This window comes from Epinephelus lanceolatus, chromosome 16 (genome assembly GCF_041903045.1).
Source record: "Epinephelus lanceolatus isolate andai-2023 chromosome 16, ASM4190304v1, whole genome shotgun sequence".
In the NCBI taxonomy this organism is placed as follows: domain Eukaryota; kingdom Metazoa; phylum Chordata; class Actinopteri; order Perciformes; family Serranidae; genus Epinephelus; species Epinephelus lanceolatus.
Window position 1 is genome coordinate 36738070 of NC_135749.1, and position 16126 is coordinate 36754195.

Genomic DNA, 16126 nt, shown 5'->3' on the forward strand with positions numbered 1-16126 from the left:
TTTATGTCAATGGCGCCCAGAAATAAAATGTATTATTATTATTATGGTGGCGACATGGGTATTGGGCAATACGAAAATATGTAAGTAAGTACAGCCTGTAGCTTCAGCAACAGTTTGAGGGCCAGCATAACTCCACCGGATGATGCAAAAGGTGTCATCCAACAATTTTTTTATTTAGAGGGAAGTTAACCATAGTTCATTTACACATACTTCCCACATTGTTAGTGTCAAGCACAAACTGGAGAAGGACTCACAAAGCAGACTCACAGATAAAAGTTCAGAGTCTTTAATCGGGCTCAGGTTGGTACACAGATGATCAGTAACACAGGCAAAGGTATCCAATTCGACAGGCATAAAGGGTGGTCAGAAGGCAAAAACAGTCAAGAACACACTCACCCGAAGTATAAATCCCTGAAGGATAAATCATACACAAGACTTAAAATGCTATTTTAGTGGAGGCTTTACTGTCTACACAATTTATTGTTTCTTATCTGTGAACTAAAAGTAAATAAAAGCTTCGTTTCCACTGAGTATAATGGTGTCAGTATACAGAAACAGAGAGGAGGTCTACGTCACTGCGATGCATAGTTACAATTCTGGGAAGGTGCACGACAGGCTACGGCATAGGTTACGACATAGGCTCTACGTTTACATGGAGCCTACGCTGTAGTTACGGCGTCGATTCCACGCAGAAGTATAAATTGCGTGTTAGCGTCAGTGTTGTCTTTAAGAAACAACTTTTTATGAGTCCACTGTTTGATCAACAGTCTGAGATTTAGTTGAAGACAGTTTGATACTGCTACAGTATAATATATTGGAACATAACTTTGGTAGACATTTCTGTAATAAAAGCCTCAAGACATCCTCCCATGCTGCTTGATTAATATCTTGTTTCATTAGAACACTCAAAGGTTAAGTCTACATTTCCCTCAAAAGCTGTATTTCTTGGTATTTTCCTGTACAGTTTTCTCAGCTGCCTCCTGCTCCAGCTAACACCACCCTTCCAACAGTTGTAACTGTCACCAGCATCATTTAGCCACTTACCTAGAGCCCTGCATGGGACTGTTTTCTTAATCCCACTCCTGCTGGACTATTGATCGTTACCGCCTGCTCCTTCACCACAGTGTGTGTGTTCTTGCCCCATCCTGCAGTTTGAGAGCAGCAGAGGAGGGGGGATTAGGGCTCAGTGAGGTCAGTGACATCCGATTACATATGTGCAGCAGTATGTTACGGTTGCAACCATAACCTACACAAAAAATGCAAATGTTTATCACATTCTGTGTCGTGTTTTGAGGTAAATTACCCTCCAGAAATGGTTATTGTTACTTCTACTTCTTTTATTATCTTTCATAAAATGATCATGCGGGTAACAAATGTAGCTCTATGGTAACTTAAATGGGAATAAAGTAACTCAATCGTGTGTCTTTTCAATACTTTCCAAATGTTATCTGATCAAATTGCTCAAATGTGTATAATTAAAGGAGTGAAACAGTAGTGAACAAGTTTACCTGTGTTACCTAAGTTTACCTCTACCTACCAATTAACAGGCATACAGAGAGGGCTGGTAAAGAAACAGACCTTGAACCCACTGATCAGGAGTATCCATCCATCCATCCATCCATCCATCCATTTTTATTCCAGGCCAGGTTGCGGAGGCAGCAGGCTGAGCAGAGTATTCCAGATGTCCCTCTCCCCAGCAACACTTTCCAGCTCCTCCAGGGAGTTCCTGAGACGTTCCCAGGCCAAATGAGATATATAATCCCTTCAGCATGTTCTGGGTCTACCCCAAGGCATCCTACAAATTGGATGTGCCTGGAACACCTCTAATGGGAGGCGCCCAGAAGGCATCCTGATCAGATGCCCGAGCCACCTCAGCTGGCCCCGTTTGACGTGAAGGAGCAATAGCTCTACCCTGAGCTCTCTCCTGATGTCTGAGCTCCTCAACCTGTCTCTAAGGCTGACCCCACAAAGGAAACTCATTTTGGCTGCTTTTATCCACAATTTTATTCTTCTGGGCCCGTATTCACAAAGAATCCTAAGACTAAAAGTAGCTCTTAGTGACGTCATTTTCCCTTGGTAAGATAAAAGTTATTCACAAAGCATCTTAGGCCTTAAGAGAGCTCCTAAGGTGAAAAACTGTTAAGAGGAGGGAGGAGGACTTTTAAGAAGCCTAAGAGTGTCTTAAACAGAGAAGATGGCGGAAAGACAGAGAGGAAGGAGAGATATTCTCCGTATATTGAACGACAGTGATTTAATAAGATGTTACCGGCTTGATCGTGCAGGGATAATGTTTGTGGTTGACCTCATCAGGGATGAGCTTACTTTTCCCACCCAGTGTAGTAATGCAATAACGCCCGCTTTGGACTGCAGCACGTACCAGCGCTTCTCACACTCATTGCTTGTGCGTAAAAGGAGAGGGAACGACGCATTGATTTGTGAGGCAATGCGCTCCCAAGTCTGCCTCTTCCCTTGTGCCGTGATCCCGGGACCGAATTTCCCTCTGAAAGCTCCGTTGTTCTCCTCCACAAGCTGTGCCAACAGCAGGCACTGCTCTTCTGTCCAGTTCGGCTTTCTCATTCTTTTTTTCTTCATTTCATTCATTGTTTTGGTCATTCTGCCAAATCAAACCGCTTTTTACAAGGAGGCCAGCAATCACAGTAATTGCTGACAGCTAACATCATGACATAAAATTATTTTCACAATTACACATTTCTTAACACAGTCTAAGTTCTATGATCGGTTGATTTCACTGTCCATTCATTACGCTGTCTTTTTTTTTTCTTTTTTTCCTCTTTGTAACAACCAATCACAGCTTTTAGAAGACTGCGTCATACCTAGCAACAGGGTCAACCACACCTCCTCACTAAGCTAAAAGTTTCTGTCCCCTCCTTGCTCAGAGTTGCTCTCAGAAACTTCCTGAATCACTCTTAAGCTAAGATTCCTTGCTAGGAATTTTTAGGCTAAGTTAGGAGCTCTCTGAGAGGACTCTGAGAATCTTTGTGAATACAGGCCCTGGTCACTACTCAAAGCTTATGACCAAAGGTGAGGGTTGGGCGTAGATGGACCAGTGAATCAAAAGCTTTGCCTTTCATCTCATACATCACAACTGAAGCTGCGCAAAACTGCCAATCCATCTCACGCTCCATTTTACCCTCACTCGTGAACACACCCCCAAGATGCTTTAACTGTTTTGCTTTAGGCAGTAATTGTTTCCCAACCCAGAGGGGGCAACCCACCATTTGCCAGCAAAGAACCATGGCCTCAAATTTGGAGGTGCTGACTCTCATCCATTTCACACTTGGCAGCAGACCTCCCCAGGTCATGCTGGAGGTCACAGTGTGATGAAACCAACAGAACCACATTATCTGCAAAAAGCAAGGAAGCAATTCTGTGGTGCCCAAACTGGAGCCCCTCCTCTCCCTGGCGCAGGGGTCTGGAGATCAGGAGTAGTATTTCTAATCTTATTGTATTCCAACACATCGCGGGAGCCACAGTTTATTTAGTTTTATATAGTTTTTTTGACTGCCTGCTCCCATTCGAAGCAGTCTACCACACTCACAGTGAATATTCACAATTCATGTGTCTCAAATCTCGAAGAGAAAAACCTTGGTTTACTTGTACACAACAGCTTTTCAGCATTTCCCATTTCTCTCCTGATGTGACCGTGCTTTTTCCCCTAATAGGGGACACAGGATTGGCAATGATGTGATGCTGGGTCTGGTCTGTTGCTTGGAGCCAAAGCCCTTCTATATCCTTCTTTTATAGGACATGGCAAGGGAACAAATTGGAGATCACCGTTTTGGGATTTATTTTTGGTGCGATTGCCTTCACAGCAACTCTTCAGCATAACAGTATTCATTTAAACCAGTTTGTTTGAAGTAGAAATTTGGAGACATATTTCAGTTTCCTCTATGTTATACGCTATGTTGTTGCCGTCTATGCAGGGCGCTGGTTTATTAGGATGTGTGGTGGAGACGACTCTGGATGAAGTATCGCTCGTCTGATGTATTAGACACATCAGACTGTTTTCAAGCCCAGTGAGATGATGCATCCGAGTGCTTTGTTCCTTAGAACTGAGGCTAAGGTTTAACTGTTAAACATTGTCATGCAAATGAAATGGGAAACAGAAAACCTGCCTTTACACAGGATAGGTAATTGTACAAGTTCAGTGACGTTCTTCGTTTCCCCACGTGTAACCACATCCAACAATCATTGTTTGTTGTTGTGTTTTTTTTTACAGATCTGAATGCAACAGCAGAGCAGCAGTACGATGCTCTACTGATGAGTAATGTGGTACCAATGTATCCTGAATTTAAGAGTAAGTTACTGATTAATTATCACAGCAAAAACTACACTGCATAAATTCCCTTTTGTCCTTGAACTAAATCTTCTGTCCTCTTGCAGAGATCTGGGACTACTTTCACAGCACCCTACTGAAGAAATATGCCTCTCTTTACAACGGCATTAACGTGGTGATGGGCCCCGCCTTCGATTTCAACTATGATGGCCGATTCGACACTCCAGAGCAGATCCAAGAGTGAGTTCCAAACATGATGAATGATGTTAATATAACAATTACCCCTTTAACAACTTCTTCTTCAAGAAAAACAGCCTTGACACTATATATATGTATATATATATATACATGTGTGTGTATATATATATATACACTGTACAAAAATATAAACGCAACACTTTTGTTTTTGCTCCCATTTTTCATGAGCTGAACTCAAAGATCTAAAACATTTTCTATATACACAAAAGACCATTTCCCTCAAATATTGTTCACAAATCTGTCTAAATCTGTCTTAGTGAGCACTTCTCCTTTGCTGAGATAATCCATCCCACCTCACAGGTGTGGCATATCAAGATGCTGATTAGACAGCATGATTATTGCACAGGTGTACCTTAGGCTGGCCACAATAAAAGGCCACTCTAAAATGTTCAGTTTTATCACACAGCACAATGCCACAGATGTCGCAAGTTTTGAGGGAGCATGCAATTGGCATGCTGACTGCAGGAATGTCCACCAGAGCTGTTGCCCGTGAATTGAATGTTCATCTCTCTACCATAAGCTGTCTCCAAAGGCGTTTCAGACAATTTGGCAGTACATCCAACCGGCCTCACAACCGCAGACCATGTGTAACCACACCAGCCCAGGACCTCCACATCCAGCATGTTCACCTCCAAGATCGTCTGAGACCAGCCACCCGGACAGCTGCTGCAACAATCGGTTTGCATAACCAAAGAATTTCTGCACAAACTGTCAGAAACCGTCTCAGGGAAGCTCATCTGCATGCTCGTCGTCCTCATCGGGGTCTCGACCTGACTGCAGTTCGTCGTCATAACCGACTTGAGTGGGCAAATGCTCACATTTGATGGCATCTGGCACGTTGGAGAGGTGTTCTCTTCATGGATGAATCCCGGTTTTGACTGTTCAGGGCAGATGGCAGACAGCGTGTGTGGCGTTGTGTGGGTGAGCGGTTTGCTGATGTCAACGTTGTGGATCGAGTGGCCCATGGTGGCGGTGGGGTTATGGTATGGGCAGGCGTTTGTTATGGACAACGAACACAGGTGCATTTTATTGATGGCGTTTTGAATGCACAGAGATACCGTGACGAGAACTTGAGGCCCATTGTTGTGCCATTCATCCACAACCATCACCTCATGTGCAGCATGATAATGCACGGCCCCATGTTGCAAGGATCTGTACACAATTCCTGGAAGCTGAAAACATCCCAGTTCTTGCATGGCCAGCATACTCACCAGACATGTCACCTATTGAGCATGTTTGGGATGCTCTAGATCGGCGTATACGACAGCGTGTTCCAGTTCCTGCCAATATCCAGCAACTTCGCACAGCCATTGAAGAGGAGTGGACCAACATTCCACAGGCCACAATCAACAACCTGATCAACTCTATGCGAAGGAGATGTGTTGCACTGCGTGAGGCAAATGGTGGTCACACCAGATACTGACTGGTCCCCCCCCCCCCCCTCCCCCCCCCAATAAAGCAAAACTGCACATTTCAGAGTGGCCTTTTATTGTGGCCAGCCTAAGGCACACCTGTGCAATATTCATGCTGTCTAATCAGCATCTTGATATGCCACACCTATGAGGTGGGATGGATTATCTCGGCAAAGGAGAAGTGCTCACTAAGACAGATTTAGACAGATTTGTGAACAATATTTGAGGGAAATGGTCTTTTGTGTATACAGAAAATGTTTTAGATCTTTGAGTTCAGCTCATGAAAAATGGGAGCAAAAACAAAAGTGTTTATATTTTTGTTCAGTGTATATATACACATGCCATGGATCTGGAGCGACCGACGGCATGTACCCTCGCCTACTGGATGAGTTTCTGGAGCGCCGTGCCGTGTAGCAGAGCTGCAAGCTCACACGAGGAAACTGCAAAATCACGCGATAAAAAGCACCATTCACTCCCAAAACTCCACAACACGTCTTCTCCTTTCGGTTTGTATCCTTGTAGAAAGGATGTGTGGTGTCATACACACACACAAATTCTTAAAGCTGAGAAGTAAACTGAGCACATGGTCAAGCAGTGATGACCATGCTTACCTCACCATCCGGCTGCATGAGCTGTGTCTTTCTCCACGACAAGATCACTGAGTTGGGGCATAGAGTTACCACACTCTACAAAATTGAGGAGGCTGAGAAGCACATGGACACTATCATCTTTGGCCATGCACAAGGCACCACCACCACTGCTGAAGATCTGGCCGCCACTGCTCACCTACCGACGCGGCTACTCCTCTGGCTGCAGCCGCCTCTACTTCACCCGCTGCAACTTCTTCAGCCGCTGTTTCAGTCACCGTTCCCGAGAACCCCTGGCTCCAGCTTGGGTGCAAACCCAAAGCCCTGCTAACCTCCACTCCTGCACATCTGGTGCGACATCAACAGCCCTGAGAATCAAATTGCAGCTGTATTTCCATCTGTACGTGTCTCTGCTGGAGTGGAGGTTCTTGATAAGCTGGATAAACCTTCCCTCCCGGCTCACAACGACCCTGTCTGCAATCAGCACATAAATGTATCTCTATATCGACTGTCCTGTCACATCTGATGTCAGATCAGAGGGGATTGGCACCGTTTGGCACCGTTTGGCACGGGTAATGGAAACCCAACCTGATTTGATTAACACAGCTGCAAACTAATGAGTTCACATCCCTCTCAGCCAACCACAAACAGCCACAGCATCAGATAGGGAGTATATATTCAGCATCTGTCATCTTAGAAAAGTCAAAAGAAAAGAAACAGAGTGAGACTGCGAGAGAGAAAGAGAGAGCGTGCGCGCACGAGAGAAACGTAACATTGATTTACAATTGTGGTGACCTCCTCCCAGGCTACCTTTGCATCATCAGCCCGTGGAGGTCTGCTCGCAGTTCCATATATTCAGACACTGTGAGCACACCTCCCGGACCAAAACATCAGTTTCCTCCTGGGAGAAGTTTGGCCGTGTGACGCTGCTGCTGTCTTCTGCCGTGGCAAATTGAGTAAACTCTCATTACGCCTTCGCGCGGCGCATTTAAGGGTGAGGAGAGGGGCTCATTTGATTGGTGTGATGTGTGTAAAACCCACTCCATACCTTCTCTCCTCTCTCTTTCCGACTTGCGCAGGTAGGAGGGACGGAGGTGGGAAAGAGGAGTAGCTGTGTCAGGCGCACGGTGTGCCTAACTTGCAAAATCCGCCTGGCCACACCCAGTTGGCGAAGCGCAGGTGCGCTGCGCCTCTGCCTAGAAACTAGAGCCCCTGGTTTCAGCTGGCGAGCTTTTAACGCACCTTCGGCTAAGCCTTTTGGCACGAAACTGTCACTGCGCCAAGCTGGATCTGTCGACACCTCCCCCTGCTGCGCCGCCACACCCATCTCAGCGCACTTCGGTCTGCCAAACTACCAAACTGAGCGCGCCTTGGGTTGCGCTGCTTGAAACTAGCTCTGCGCGGGGTTCGCCACCCTGTCCTGCGCCGGGAAACTAGAGCCCCTGGTTTCCTCTGCTAACGCTGCCAGTCTTATTGAAGCTTCCCCTCCTGATTTTAGCTTCATTCACTTCCCAAGGCCAAATAAGAAGAGGGGAGGTGTTGCTATTATCTATTCGATTTACTTCCTCTGCTCTAAAGCTGACCTAGGTTTTTTCACGTCCTTTGAATATATAGCTCTATCACTTCCAGCATTTCTTTTGTCCATCTATCGCCCCCCTAAACAATACAAAATTCCTGCCGGAATTTTCTGAGTTTCTGTCCCATGTTTGTACCAGTTATGATGTTTAAGTTCTTACAGGTGATTTTAACTTTTATGTAGATCAGAGTGATGATTCAAAAGCCCTTGAGATTTTAAATCTCATTGATTCTTTTGATTTAATTCAACATGTTAAAGGACCAACACATCAATATGGCCACACCCTGGACTGAATTATATCAAAGGTATCAATATCCATGTTATTACAATCACTGACCATGCAATTTCTGATCATTCTCGTGTTCTGTTTGAACCTCCCTTATCCACCACAAAGCAAATGACAAATCAGCTTGTTAAGAAACGTTATATAGATACCTGTACAGTTGCTAAGTTCTCAGATATTATTAGTCAAACTACACTGTCTCTCCCCTCTTCCAGCTCCATACATGACCTTGGAGCTCACTTCAACACCCAACTTCTTAATGCGCTTGACACTTTTTTGCGCCCATAAAGATGAAGAAAAAACCTGTGGTGAAACCCATGCCCTGGCGTACTAGTGCTATTTGCAAATTGAAATGTGAATGTTGCAGAGCAGAGCACAAACTGAGAAAACATAAATTGTCTGTCCACCGCAATATATACAAAGAAATTCTCACTACCTACAATAAAACAGTGCGGGATGAGAGATGTGCCCATTTCGCTAATATTATAACATAACATATAACAGCCAACTCAGACAATCCCAGCATATTATTCTCAACCCCAAATAGCATTCTTAATCCACCTTCAACATTGAACCTATAGACAAGGCCTCCTCCACTACTTTGATTTAATCACAGAAGATGAACTACACAAAACTATCCTCAGCATGAAACCGTCTACTGGCTCTCTTGACCCCATTCCATCTGACCTTTTCATGTCCACCTATGACAAACTGTTCTTAACTACACTCCTCATCATAAATACCTATCTACAATCTGGCATTTTCCCAAATTACTTTAAGACTGCAACTGTAAAACCCTTACTCAAAAAACCTAACCTGGATCCCTCATCTCTCAGTAATTACTGCCCAATTTCTAGTCTGCCTTTCCTAAGTAAGGTTTTAGAGAAAGTAGTGTTCAAGCAGTTAAACAAACTCCTGTCAGAAAACAGTATTTGTGAAAATTTCCAGTCAGGCTTCAGAGAGAGCCACAGCACAGAGACAGCACTTATTATAGTCTTCAACGATCTTAGTGTAAATGCAGACAGTGGAAATTGGGAGGACATTGGCAGGCTTCTGGAAGGCTTTCGGAAGGCCTGGGAAATTTGAAGTGGCTTCATCTGTACCACAGCAGGTCAGACCCAAGTTCCGGACATTAACCCATGCTACGATTGTAACATTAAATTTTATTGAATTGACATAGCGACATGTGCTTAACGTTACTGCAACACTAATTAAAACAGACATTTGACTTTATGTTGTTACTTAACGTTACCTGTCCAGGAGAAGAAGAGCTAGCTCCGAGTCAAATTGTAGCCCCTGCTCTCGCAGTGCTCTCCACCTTGGAAATGCAAGGCCAATGTTAATCCGGGAACGTTTTGTTCCGCTCTCCGCCATTTCGCTTCGAAAATACGCGCTGCCATTGCTCACTGGCTGTAGCCTTTTATAGGGAGGGAGGGCCAAGGGCTCCGAGAGGAGGGAGGAGGCGGCGATTCACATGAACGCGCAGCCGGACCGGCTTGTAAACAAGGGGCTGGAGATCAACACAGAGAGAGGGTGGGTGAGGTCATGCTATACTCCAGATGAAATTACACCTCTAGTTCTTCACATAGCAATTTTTTAATTCCTTCAATCTAGAAATGATGAATTTCTGCTTATTGTCCCTTTAAACATAACATTTCAGAAAACTTGTCATATTAAAGAAATGTTCTCGTCTTCGGAGACCGCCATGTTGCATCACCATGTTTCTACAGTAGCCCAGAGCGGACAAAGCAAACACTGGCTATACATAGGGCGTCTTGCGTTTTTGTGTTTTCCACGTCGTCCACCATAGGCCCTGTTTCCACCAAACACTTTTGGTATGATAACTTTGGAACCAAAAGTAACCCTTCAGACATGGTACCTAGACCCTTGCATTTCAACTGCAAACAGTACTCTTAAATGTGGATGGGGTTGTTGTCACTGACTGCTCACTCACTGCTCCATCCAGAACTTCCTATATTTCCTTATCACCAGTGACACAGATGGAAGTCTGCGTCTTGTTTATCATCCACAGAACGGAGTTACATGCCAATATTTTCAGAACAAAATTAAACAGGCTGTAGTGAGAGTCTCACATGGGATATGTAATAATAGCAGCTTTCTGCATTTAGTCCTTCTCAGGCAAGCTTGGGGTTTAGTGTTGCCGGAGCCCACAGAAGCGATGCTCTGCAAGGCTTTTTTTTTTCTCTAAGGGAGGATTAGAATATGTGCAGTTTACATTATCTGTAGAAATAAATATATATTTTTAAATGCTTAAAGATCCACTCCTGAACAATGAACACTGAAGGAATACTAACCAGGAGAAGTTTCAGCTGGCTGAAATCTCCACTGCTAGATACCACTAAATCCTTCTAAATCTTACTCACTGGACCTTTAACATAAGTACAACCTGAGACTTATCGCAAGGTGATATATACATAATAGATATGGAAAACAAGGCTATAAAACAACGCACACTAGTACACTCTATGGCCAAAAGTTTGTGAACACCTCAGACTAAATACTTGTGTACTTTTGGTCTCAGGCCCTTTTTCTATTGTTTTTGGTTTGGGCCCCACAGCTCCAATGAAGGGTAATCTTATTGCTACAGCATACAATGATGTTTTACGCAATCGTGTGCTTTCAACCTTGTGTAAACACTTTGGGTTTTGCCCTCTCCTGTTTCAGCATGTGATTCATCTGTACACAAAGCCAGCTCTATAAAGAAATAGTTTCACTGAACTGTGCAGAGTCCTGACCTTTGATGAAACAGAGGCGGACTGTGAGCCAGACCTGATCATCTACCATGAGTGTTGGTCCTCAATAACCCCGCAGAAAATCTCTGCTGCAGGTTCTCTGGTGGAGAGAGGAGGCTGTTAGAGCAGCACATGAGTGTCAGTGATTTTGGAAATATGTTTAAAATGGCTGGTACTTTAATTGAGTTAAGTTTTCTTGGGATTGCTTTTGTCGGTGAATAAGACTGTGTTCTTTCTGTGTGACTCTAGGTTTATGTCTGTCACGAACATCTCCATTCCCACACACTACTTTGCTTTGCTGACCAGCTGCAGGGACTCAGCCCTACCAGTTACCGCCTGCGTTGGCGAGCTGCAGACTGTATCCTTCCTGTTGCCTCACAGACCCAACAACTCAGAAAGCTGCAAAGTAAGAAACCAGGACAGGAGTTTGTTTTTTAGATTACACTTTACTGCCCACTCTGTACTCTGTCTCTTTTCTCACTGTCCTCCTATTCTCACCACCTTATGCTGGGCCGGACAAATAAAATTAAACTCTTTGTGTGACTTAGTGTGAAACTCCATGCCTACTTGCTGCCTTTCATGCTCATGAACAAAGCAGCAGTGTCCTCTGTTCCAGTGCGTGACAGTGATGACATTTCCATTTATTGACACTCAAGGAGAGAAGCCACTTCAAAGAGATGAGAAAAAATAAAGACGTGTTATGGCATGATTAATGTAACTATATTAACTACAGAGGAGCAGGAAAGGAAATTACAACCAAATTATTATGTATAACATAAACACACACACACACACACACACATACACACACACGCACACAGTCACTTCTCATTTCAGCAGTGCTTCTTGTTCTTTAGTGGAACACAAGGGAACATAAAGATGCCCAGACTGTCCAGGAGAATATGGATGAAAAACTGAATTAGTTTGGAAGTAAATATGAAAAGGAAGGTACCAGTGAATGAAATGCATTATCTTGTGTGGAGAAAGTATATAAATGTGTCCACAATGGTAAGACTTCATCTTCTGGAGAGCATGAATGTGCTCAATAGGTTCTGTGTTCATCTGTCCACTGGAGATGAAGTGCACATTTGGTTGGATGGTGGCCCTAAAAGAAAGGTCAGAGGATCACCAACATTATTAAGTTACATTATCTGGAGGCTAAGAATACCCATCAGAGTTTAAGGGATACTTTGCATTGGACCAAAGTCTTTGTAAGGCACAGTGTTTGGGTGTGTTCATAAATCCAATCTGATGCTTTACACTAAAATGAGAGCCCTGTTGTTTGAAGAAACGATGCATTCCGTTTCAACATGAATTAATGAACAGTTAGGTTAATCACACATTCATTGCAAGAGTGCAGTGCTCTGGATAACTGAATGGTACATTCTAACAGCGCGCCAAACTTATTAACAGCTCAGTTTGTGCCAGCGTGTGTGTTCAGAATGAGTATTTCCAAACACACCCTTCATTTTTATCAACAAAAACTATGACGAAACATGTTTGTCATGACGTTGAAAGCTAAAAATAGATCTTGATCATAAAAACTATGACAAAATGTCTATTTTGTTTGCATGGACAAGACAAGACAGGACCAAAATGTTAGAGGTGGATCATCAAACATTCCAGTCTGCTCTCATTCCAAAGTCATCAAATACCATCGCTTTGTCAGTAATTTTGGCATCAGATGTCAAAAGCCTATCATGGCAGAATGATATGCGGCCAGGCAGAATCAGTATGTAACGTGGCCAGACATAACCTTTTGCGTTGTTATGATAAGCCACTGGTCAGGTGGACGGCATCTGACATGGCGGTATGATACACCGCCAGATGGTGTAAGGTTGATACTCTGCCCGTAAGGATATAATATAAGGAGCTGGAGAGTCCCTGTGGGGCGGCTAGGAGTCTTGGTAGATGGGTCCAACAAACCCCAAATTTCTACCTGGCAGCCAGATGGTTGCTTTTTGAATGCCAACCCAAGATGTTTTTTTTTTCTAAACTTAACCATATTCTTTTGTTACCTAAACCTAACTATGTGCTTTTGTTGACGTCCTGGCATTGATAGCTCATTGTGGAATATCAACAGCAGATGCAGGATACCTAGCACATAATATGGAAAGGCCACTGACAAAGCAGCAATATGTGACAACTTAGGATAAGAACATGTTGGACATTCAAAATGAAAGGAGAGGAGATCAGAATGATAAATCATTTTATGTAACCTATTACAAACATGTTTAAGGCCAGGAAACCGAGAACAGCCGTGCTTGAAATTCTATTCTAATGCCATATAAGCTGTATGAGTATGGAGCACCAATGGGTTGGTAACCGGGGTCATCCCTATGTTTCCAGGGTTCTATGTTTCCCAGGTTCTATGTTCCCCACTTAACCCTGCAAAAAAGCTTCTATGTTTCCTGCTTACACAAAAAGGGTTCTATGTTTCCCACTTGGTTGAGCGGGCAACATAGAACCCGGGAAACATAGAACCTTTGAGATAGAATCATTGTAGATTTATATGGATGTACAAAGACAAGCGGGAAACACCGTGAGGGCGAAAACAGAGGGCTCAGCGGGGATGGAGCACCTTCCGCAGCATGTGAACACACTATCTGTGGTCATTTTGACTTGACCAGTGGACTTCACTACAAGCTGACTGTCTGTTGAAACTGGTGACCTACCTTACATTCTAAAACCAGCCGCTGGCCTTTCATTTTTAAACCAGTTGCAGGCGATTCAACCAGCTGAGTTGCAGGTGACAATGTCAGCTGACTTGAGTCAAGCTCACTGTACGTTCACACCAAAAGCTGCCAGAGCTGCAAAATAGCTGAATTCACTCTAGCAACGCCGCTGGTAAAATATTTGTGGCAGCGAAAGCAGCTCAAGTTGCTCATGACATCAAATTCTGAACGTTCGATTATGCTTCTTTATTTATTTTATAAAGCAGGTTACTGGCTGGAGCACAGAAATGTGACTTCGTGCATTTGCCTGAGTACAGAAACTTTCATGTTTGGACTATGAAAACAGAATAAAAAGTCTAAATAGGTCTGACATTAAACATTAAACACGCACAGCCTGTGTTGCGTTCAGGCGTTGTCACGTAAATAACAAATTCCAGCATTTCAATAGGCCGTAGCACAACACAGCAGCATGTCAAGTGGGCCGAACCTGAACCGAATATGAGCAAAATTTTTTGATTTGTTATCCCCCCCCCAAACTGTAAACCTAGGGGAAACACTGTCAGTGGATTGGGTTCAAGTGCTTACAGTGCGATTAGTTAAACTGGTGGTAAGGAGAGCAAATGAATTGCATTCCCACCAATAACAAGCATTCCAGAGCACAAAGAAATTGTATATGTGCCATTGTCCACACTTGTGTATCGATTCAACATGGAAGAAGACGCTCTTGTAATTTGTGCTGCCGTGTGGTACCTGCGTGGATGTAGCCACTGTCGGGTCTGGGTTCACGATATCCTCCAGGGCCAGCACGGGGAATATCATCGGCTGGTGTGGGAGCTGCGGCTGGATGGAGAGAGGTTCCAGCGCTACTTCAGGTTGAACATAGATCAGTTTGACAGCTTGCTGCTTGTTTTGAAGTAGGAACAAATGTGGGGTAGGAACTATAAGTTTCCAAGGATGTTCTCTGGGTTCTACACAAGCGATGGACATCTACATTCCGATTGGTTACTGGTCATTTGCAGCTTGTACCTAATTTGCATAAAGTTAACGAGTCTTCAACTTTCATTAGACCTGTCACCTTTGCAGCTCTGGCAGCTTTTAGTGTGAACATATAGTCAGACGGCCAGTTCACACCACTGCAATTTTTCTCTGCAACGGTCTACAATGGTTTTGTCCTGTCATGAATCTTTGACCTGAACTGGGCTTAAGACCCGAGCAGTTACTGAGTTACAGCCTTAGACAGGAGGTGAGAACCGTGGCATTAATTTGTTTTGTCACTTTCTTTTTTACTTTGACAGAGTACACAACCCGAATCTCACTGGGTTGAAGATCTCATGTGGTTCCATCAGTCACGAGTCAGAGATGTTGAGTGGATCACAGGATTGGACTTTTACCAGGACAGCAATCGACCAGTCCCAGAGCTGTTGAGGATGAAGACCCGCCCCACAGCTGCCATTCACAGAAAACAGTGAAATCACTCTTCCCCACAAGAAGAAATCACCAACATCAATATTCAGTATCTATTAAAGTATTGTACTATTCTGTGTTTAGTCTTAAATTGTGTTATCACTTTGTCAACACTGGACTAAAGGTACCTGTTATCTAACAGAGTGACATTGTTTATTTATTTACTTCTCAGTTTAAAAGTGTACTATTTAATCTATTCTGGTGATTTTATCCTGTTGATTTTTTTATAATACATATTTAGAGGTTGTTTCATGCAAAGCCCAAATAAGATGAGCCAACACAGGTATTTAAGGAGCAAAACTTGAGCAAATCTTTGTTGACCTTGTGGTCTTTTAGAGCCATTATGCTACAGAATATTCTACAGTAAATGTAATCAAACACTTGTTTCTTTTGTTGGTGTTGCTTTAGTTTGGTAAAATTTGGGATTTTAGGCCTATTTGTCTGTTTATTGTACAAGGAATTAGAACATTGTCAAACATATTTTTCATAGCCCTGGTGAGTACAAGTAAAACACAACCCTGTCTCACTCCAAAGTCGTTGAAAGCCAGTGCTTGGGCAGTGACTTGCAGCATCAGACACAGACAAAAAAAGCCGTCCTTAAACATGGGCACGACTTTCACCAGGGAGAGCGGTGTTCGCGTTCCATAAGATTATAAAGCCAAACCCTGTTCTTTTTTGTGCTTTTGTCGCCTAAACCCAACCACACAAGAGACTGTATGTAAACTGTACATTTCCTGTGAAAACAGAAGTGTATTTTGAAAGAAGATGATGAATGTAAATGGTAAATGGACCTGCACTTGTATAGCGCCTGTCTGAATGGC

At 43.6% G+C, this 16126-nt stretch overlaps 1 protein-coding gene across 1 annotated transcript in view; it reads left to right on the plus strand.

The window, feature by feature from the left end:
• LOC117263020 (venom phosphodiesterase CdcPDE) overlaps positions 1-15689 on the plus strand; it is a 90114-nt gene extending 74425 nt beyond the window's left edge. Inside the window, exons 22-25 of the mRNA XM_078176048.1 lie at positions 4241-4318; positions 4405-4537; positions 11416-11572; positions 15137-15689. Coding sequence (XP_078032174.1) covers positions 4241-4318; positions 4405-4537; positions 11416-11572; positions 15137-15310 — 542 coding nt within the window. The 3' untranslated portion in view covers positions 15311-15689. The remainder of the gene's footprint in view (positions 1-4240; positions 4319-4404; positions 4538-11415; positions 11573-15136) is intronic.
• The last annotated feature ends 437 nt before the right edge of the window (positions 15690-16126 follow it).